The sequence below is a fragment of the Leucoraja erinacea genome, unplaced genomic scaffold (assembly GCF_028641065.1).
Source record: "Leucoraja erinacea ecotype New England unplaced genomic scaffold, Leri_hhj_1 Leri_319S, whole genome shotgun sequence".
NCBI classification, from domain to species: Eukaryota; Metazoa; Chordata; class Chondrichthyes; order Rajiformes; family Rajidae; genus Leucoraja; species Leucoraja erinaceus.
Genome location: NW_026576220.1, coordinates 32,501 through 39,657, shown reverse-complemented (window position 1 = coordinate 39,657; position 7,157 = coordinate 32,501). Strand labels below are relative to the sequence as shown.

Here is a 7,157-nt window from a genome sequence, read left to right as displayed (position 1 = left end):
GGACCTAAGGTGCGACAGAGGTTCACCTGCACCTCCTCCAACCTCATCTATTGCATCCGCTGCTCTAGGTGTCAGCTGCTCTACATCGGTGAGACCAAGCGCAGGCTTGGCGATCGTTTCGCCCAACACCTCCGCTCGGTCCGCAATAACCAACCTGATCTCCCGGTGGCTCAGCACTTCAACTCCCCCTCCCCCCATTCCCAATCCGACCTTTCTGTCCTGGGCCTCCTCCATGGCCAGAGTGAGTCCCACCGCAAATTGGAGGAGGAGCAGCACCTCATATTTCGCTTGGGTAGTTTACACCCCAGCGGTATAAACATTGACTTCTCCAATTTCAGGTAGTCCCTGCTTTCTCCCTCCTTCCCCTCCCCTTCCCAGCTCCCCCACAGCCCACTGTCTCCGCCTCTTCCTTTCTTCTTCCCCCCCCCCCCACCCCACAACACATCAGTCTGAAGAAGGGTCTCGACCCGAAACGTCACCTATTCCTTTGCTCCATAGATGCTGCCTCACCCACTGAGTTTCTCCAGCATTGTTGTCCACTATAGATAAAGGAAGAAATATCACTGTACTAGAATTAAGAGTGAGGAGCGATGGTAACATGTGGTTGTAGATCAGTCTGTGGCCAGCACGCAAAGAGTCGCTTGGGTTGGGCGCCATTTTGGTAATCATCTCGTTTTTTTACAATCAATAGTTTGTACACAGAAAGCAGATTATCAGATGGCCTTCATCAGTCAGAGCATAGAAATTATGTGACTAAGTTACAGATGTATACAACTTCGGTGAGGCCGCATTTGGAGTATTGTGTTCAGTTCTGGGCACCATGTTGGGGGAATGATGTTCTCAAGCTGGAAAGGGTACAGAGAAGATTTACGAGGATGTTGGGTTGGGTTGTTGAGCTGGGGGAGTCCAGAACTAGGGGCCATCGTTTAAGAATAAGTGGGAAGCCATTTAGAACGGCGATGAGGAAAAACGTTTTCACACAGTGGGTTGTGAGTCTGTGGAATTCTCTGCCTCAGAGGGCAATGGAGGCCAGTTCTCTGGATCAAGAGAGAGCTACAAGAGAGAGGCTAAAGGGATCAGGGGGTATGGAGAGAAGGCAGGAACAGGATACTGAGTTGGATGATCAGCCATGATTATATTGAATGGCTGTGCAGGCTCGAAGGGCCGAATGGCCTACTCCTGCACCTATTTTTTATGTTTCTATGTTTACATAGAGCTCTTAGGGATAGCGGAGTTAAGGGCTTTGGGGGAGCAGGCAGGAACGGGGTACTGATTGTGGATGATCAGCCATGATCACATTGAATGGCGGTGCTGGTTCGAAGGGCCGAATGGCCTACTCCTGCACCTGTTGTCTATTGACTAGAGGGTGTGAGCTACAGGGAGAGGTTGAGCAGGCGAGGGTTTCTAGGAGTGTAGGAGAACGAGGGGGTCTCTCAGAGGTGTACAAAATCATGAGAGGAATAGATCGGGTAGACACACACAGTCTATTACCCAGAGTAGGGGAATCGAGGACCAGAGGACATAGGTTCAAGTTGAGGGGGGGGGAAGAATTTAATAGGAACCTGAGGGGTAACTTTTTTACACAGAGGGTGGTGGGTGTATGGAACAAGCTGCCGGAGGAGGTAGTTGAGGCTGGGACTATCCCAACGTTTAAGACGGGTACATGGATAGGACAGGTTTAGAGGGGTATGGGCCAAACGCGGGCAGGTGGGACGAGTAATAGATGGGGCATGTTGGTCGGTGTGGGCAAGTTACACTGATAGGGTTGTTATCTCTCTACGATGCACAGGTGTGGAGGCGCTGCCTCACAGGCGCTAGGGACCCAGGTTCGATTCTGACCTCCACTGCTGCCTGTTTGTGTGGAGTTTGCATGTTATCTCCCAGTGACTGTGTGGGTTTCCTCCAGGCGCTCCGGTTTCCTCCCACATTCCCACAGACGTGCGGGCGTGCAGGTCAATTGGCCCTCGTGTGCAGGGAGCGGATGAGAATGTGGGATAGCATAAAGCATGGGCGAACGATGGTAGTAAGCACGGGCTCGATGGGCCGAAGGGCCAGTTTCCGAGCGGTATCTCTAAAACTACAACCAAGGCTGACGACACAACCAACACCTCAAACTAAGTGATAAAAAAAAATTACATGGTTGATCTAATAAAAAGGTTGCCAAAATTCCCCCGATGGACTAGGCTATCAGACGGGCTCTTCCTAAAAAAAACCTTTGGCTTTCTTCATATTCTTCTGTTTCCACTCTGGCATTGAATTGTACTTGTAGCGTGACGTGCCGAAAATGCTCTCAAAGTCTTTATCCGACAGATATTCCTGAGGGATCAAAGGAAATAGTTCAGTTGGAGGAAGGAACTGCAGATGCTGGTTTAAACATTTCTTCCGAAGAAAATGACCTGGCAGGAAACATGTTCCCGATGTTGGGGGGAGTCCAGAACCAGGGGCCACACACACACACACAGTTTAAGAATAAGGGGTAAGCCATTCAGAACGGAGACGAGGAAACACTTTTTCTCACAGAGAGTGGTGAGTCTGTGGAATTCTCTGCCTCAGAGGGCGGTGGAGGCCGGTTCTCTGGATACTTTCAAGGGAGAGCTAGATAGGGCTCTTAAAGATAGTGGAGTCAGGGGATATGGGGAGAAGGTGAGTCTGTTTTATGAGGGGGAACTTCTTTACTCAGAGAGTGGTAGCGGTGTGGAATGAGCTTCCAGTGGAAGTGGTGGAGGCAGGTTCATTGGTATCATTTAAAAATAAATTGGATTGGCATATGGATGAGAAGGGAATGGAGGGTTATGGTATGAGTGCAGGCAGGTGGGACTAAGGGGAAAAAAAAGTTGTTCGGCACGGACTTGTAGGGCCGAGATGGCCTGTTTCCGTGCTGTAATTGTTATATGGTTATTATATGTTTTACAATATATATTAATGATTTGGACGAGGGAATTGAAGGCAATATCTCCAAGTTTGCGGATGACACGAAGCTGGGGGGCAGTGTTAGCTGTGAGGAGGATGCTAGGAGGCTGCAAGGTGACTTGGATAGGCTGGGTGAGTGGGCAAATGCATGGCAGATGCAGTATAATGAGGATAAATGTGAGGTTATCCACTTTGGTGGCAAAAAACGGGAAAGCAGACTATTATCTAAATGGTGGCCGATTAGGAAAAGGGGAGATGCAGCGAGACCTGGGTGTCATGGTACACCAGTCATTGAAAGTAGGCATGCAGGTGCAGCAGGCAGTGAAGAAAGCAAATGGTATGTTAGCATTCATAGCAAAAGGATTTGAGTATAGGAGCAGGGAGGTTCTACTGCAGTTGTACAAGGTCTTGGTGAGACCACACCTAGAGTATTGCGTACAGTTTTGGTCTCCAAATCTGAGGAAAGACATTCTTGCCATAGAGGGAGTGCAGAGAAGGTTCACCAGACTGATTCCTGGGATGTCAGGACTTTCATATGAAGAAAGACTGGATAGACTCGGCTTGTACTCACTAGAATTTAGAAGATTGAGGGGGGATCTTATACAAACATACAAAATTCTTAAGGGGTTGGACAGGCTAGATGCAGGAAGATTGTTCCCGATGTTGGGGAAGTCCAGGACAAGGGGTCACAGCTTAAAGATAAGGGGGAAATCTTTTAGGACCGAGATGAGAAAAACATTTTTCACACAGAGAGTGGTGAATCTCTGGAATTCTCTTCCACAGAAGGTAGTTGAGGCCACAGTTCATTGGATATATTTAAGAGGGAGTTAGATGTGGCTAAAGGGATCAGGGGGTATGGAGAGAAGGCAGGTACAGGATACTGAGTTGGATGATCAGCCATGACCATATTGAATGGCGGTGCAGGCTCGAAGGGCCGAATGGCCTCTACTCCTGCACCTATTGTCTATGTATTTATGTCTGTGGAATTATCTGCCTCAGAGGGCGGTGGAGGCCGGTTCTCTGGATGCTTTCAAGAGAGAGCTGGATAGGGCTCTTAAAAATAGCGTAGTCAGGGGATATGGGGAGAAGGCAGGAACGGGGTACTGATTGGGGATGATCAGCCATGATCACATTGAATGGCGGTGCAGGCTCGAAGGGCCGAGTGGCCTACTCCTGCACCTATTGTCTATTGTCTATTGATGATGAACCCATTGGCTCCCACAGCTATCTGGACAACACTTCTTCGCACCCTGCTTCCTGCAAAGACTCTTTCCCCTACTGCCAATTCCACCGCATCTGTGCCCAAGATGAAATGTTCCACACCAGGAAATCTCCGACATCTCATTCTTTAGGGAACGGGGATTCCCCATTTCCATGTAGATGAGGCCCTCACGAGAGTCTCCTCTACAGTTCGGCTCTTGCTCCCCCTTGCCCCCGTTGGTTCTGGACTCCCCCAACATCGAGAACATGTTTCCTGCCTCTAGCGTGTCCAATCCCTTAATAATCCTATATTGTTTCAATAAGATACCCTCTCATCCTTCTAAACTCCAGAGTGTACAAGCCCAGCCGCTCCATTCTCTCAGCATATGACAGTCCCGCCATCCCGGGAATTAACCTTAGAAATGATACTTCGTTCAAACCTAGGTTTGAATGACAATAAATTGCATTCCATTCTATTCCATTCTATTCTATTCTATTCTATTCTAACCTTGTGAACCTATTTAAGAGGGAGTTAGATGTGGCCCTTGTGGCTAAAGGGATCAGGGGGTATGGAGAGAAGGCAGGTACGGGATGCAGCTGCACTCCCTCAATAGCAAGAATGTCCTTCCTCAAATTAGGGGACCAAAACTGCACACAATACTCCAGGTGTGGTCTCACTATATTCGATTCCTCTTGTTATGAAGGCCAAAACATGCCATTTGCTTTCTTCACTGCCTGCTGTACCTGCATGCTTACTTTCATAGACTGATGTACAAGGACCCCCAGATCCCGTTGCACTTCCCCCTTTCCCCTATGTTCTCATAAGATGCCCTCTCATCCTTCTAAACTCCAGAGTGTACAAGCCCAGCCGCTCCATTCTCTCAGCATATGACAGTCCCGCCATCCCAGGAATTAACCTGGTGAACCTACGCTGGGCTCCCTCAATAGCAAGAATGTCGTTCCTCAAATTAGGGGACCAAAACTGCACACAATACTCCAGGTGTGGTCTCACTAGGGCCCTGTACAACTGCAGAAGGACCTATTTGCTCCTATACTCGACTCCTCTTGTTATGTAGGCCAACATGCCATTCGCTTTCTTGGTTCGATGTTCCCACTCACCTCTTTCCTTGTTGGGTCGACACCAGGAGGTAACTCCCCTGGCAGCTTGTCCAACAGTTGATCTATTGGGTAGGTTTGCCAGGATTGATTGGATGTGGATATTTCACTGTAGGTGTGAGTGATTTTCACTTCTTTCATGTCCTGTGCAGAGAGAGAGAACAAAACGTTTATATAATGGACGGCTTGATTATGTTTATATGTTATCGGAGCAAAATTAGGCCATTCAGCGAATTGCAGACACAGCCCAGCCCATATAAGATTATTAAGAATTTAAGAAGGAACTGCAGATGCTGGAGAATCGAAGGTTACACAAAAAAGCTGGAGAAACTCAGCGGGTGCAGCAGCATCTATGGAGCGAAGGAAATAGGCAACGTTTCGGGCCGAAACCCTTCTTCAGACTGATCAGGGGCGGGGGTGGGTGGGGACAAGAAAGGACAAAGGAGGAGGAGCCCGAAGGCTGGGGGATGGGAGGAGACAGCAGGGGGACTGAGGAAGGGGAGGAGACAGCAAGGACTAACAAAATTGGGAGAATTCAATGTTCATGCCCCCAGGATGCAGACTCCCCAAACGGAATATGAGGTGCTGTTCCTCCAATTTCCGGTGCTGCTCGCTGTGGCCATGGAGGAGACCCAGGACAGAGAGGTCGGAGACGGAGTGGGAGGAGGAGTTGAAGTGCTGAGCCACCGGGAGGTCCGCAATAACCAAGCTGACCTCCCGGGGCCACACACAGTTTAAGAATAAGGGGTAAGCCATTTACTACAGAGACGAGGAAACACTTTTTCTCACACAGAGAGTGGTGAGTCTGTGGAATTCTCTGCCTCAGAGGGCGGTGGAGGCCGGTTCTCTGGATGCTTTCAAGAGAGAGCTAGATAGGGCTCTTGAAGATAGCGGAGTCAGGGGATATGGGGAGGAGGCAGGAACGAGGTACTGATTGGCGATGATCAGCCGTGATCACATTGAATGGCGGTGCTGGCTCGAAGGGCCGAATGGCCTCTACTCCTGCACCTATTGTCTATAGACAGTCACACAAACCAACCTCCCTTCCATTGACTCCATTTATATTGCGTGCTGGGGGGAGGGGAGGGGAGGGAGTGGCCAGGGTGTGACTCATCATAGATGATGTTGGTGCCGTTGCCGAGGCAGCGGAGGACATGATAGAAATTTATTGATCCCAAGGGGGAAAATTGATCAGATAACAGTCGTAAAACCGTGTGTTTTGTGTTTGTGGTTTTTTATGACTGTTGGGCAGATCAATTTACCTCCTGGGTTAAATAAAGTTCTCTCATATCGTTCGCTGCCTCGGCAAGGCCAGCAACCACGGATGAACACGGAGGGGAGGCTGGGCTGGACTATGGTGCCATCCTCACCTTGCTGCCATTTATGTTGTGTTGTGTCGTGGACTTTCTGTGTTTGTGCTTTTTTTTAAATTCAATTTCAATTTTATTTTTAATATGTTTTATTATTTACTTATCATTTATTTATTTTCAGCAACTAAGTTACAGAGAAAGGTTGAACAAGTTAGGTCTTTATTCTCTGGAGCGCAGAAGGTTAAGGGGGGACTTGATAGAGGTTTTTAAAATGATGAGAGGGATAGACAGAGTTGACGTGGTAAAGCTTTTCCCACTGAGAGGAGGGAAGATTCAAACAAGGGGACATGACTTGAGAATTAAGGGACTGAAGTTTAGGGGTAACATGAGGGGGAACTTCTTTACTCAGAGAGTGGTAGCTGTGTGGAATGAACTTCCAGTGAAGGTGGTGGAGGCAGGTTCGTTGGTATCATTTAAAAATAAAAATAAATTGGATAGTTATATGGATGGGAAGGGAATGGAAGGTTATGGTATGTGCAGGTAGATGGGACTAGGGAAGATTATGTGTTCGGCACGGACTAGAAGGGTCGAGATGGCCTGTTTCCGTGCTGTAATTGTTAT

The 7,157-nt window shown here is 48.5% G+C and overlaps 1 protein-coding gene across 1 annotated transcript in view; it reads right to left on the bottom strand.

The window, feature by feature from the left end:
- Positions 1 to 1,797: 1,797 nt before the first annotated feature.
- Positions 1,798 to 7,157, bottom strand: part of LOC129693512 (villin-1-like) — a gene marked incomplete at its 5' end in the record, with an annotated part of 37,562 nt that continues 32,202 nt past the window's right edge. The window contains 2 exons of the mRNA XM_055630324.1: positions 1,798 to 2,316; positions 5,230 to 5,370. Of these exons, the coding sequence (XP_055486299.1) occupies positions 2,203 to 2,316; positions 5,230 to 5,370 (255 nt within the window). The remainder of the gene's footprint in view (positions 2,317 to 5,229; positions 5,371 to 7,157) is intronic.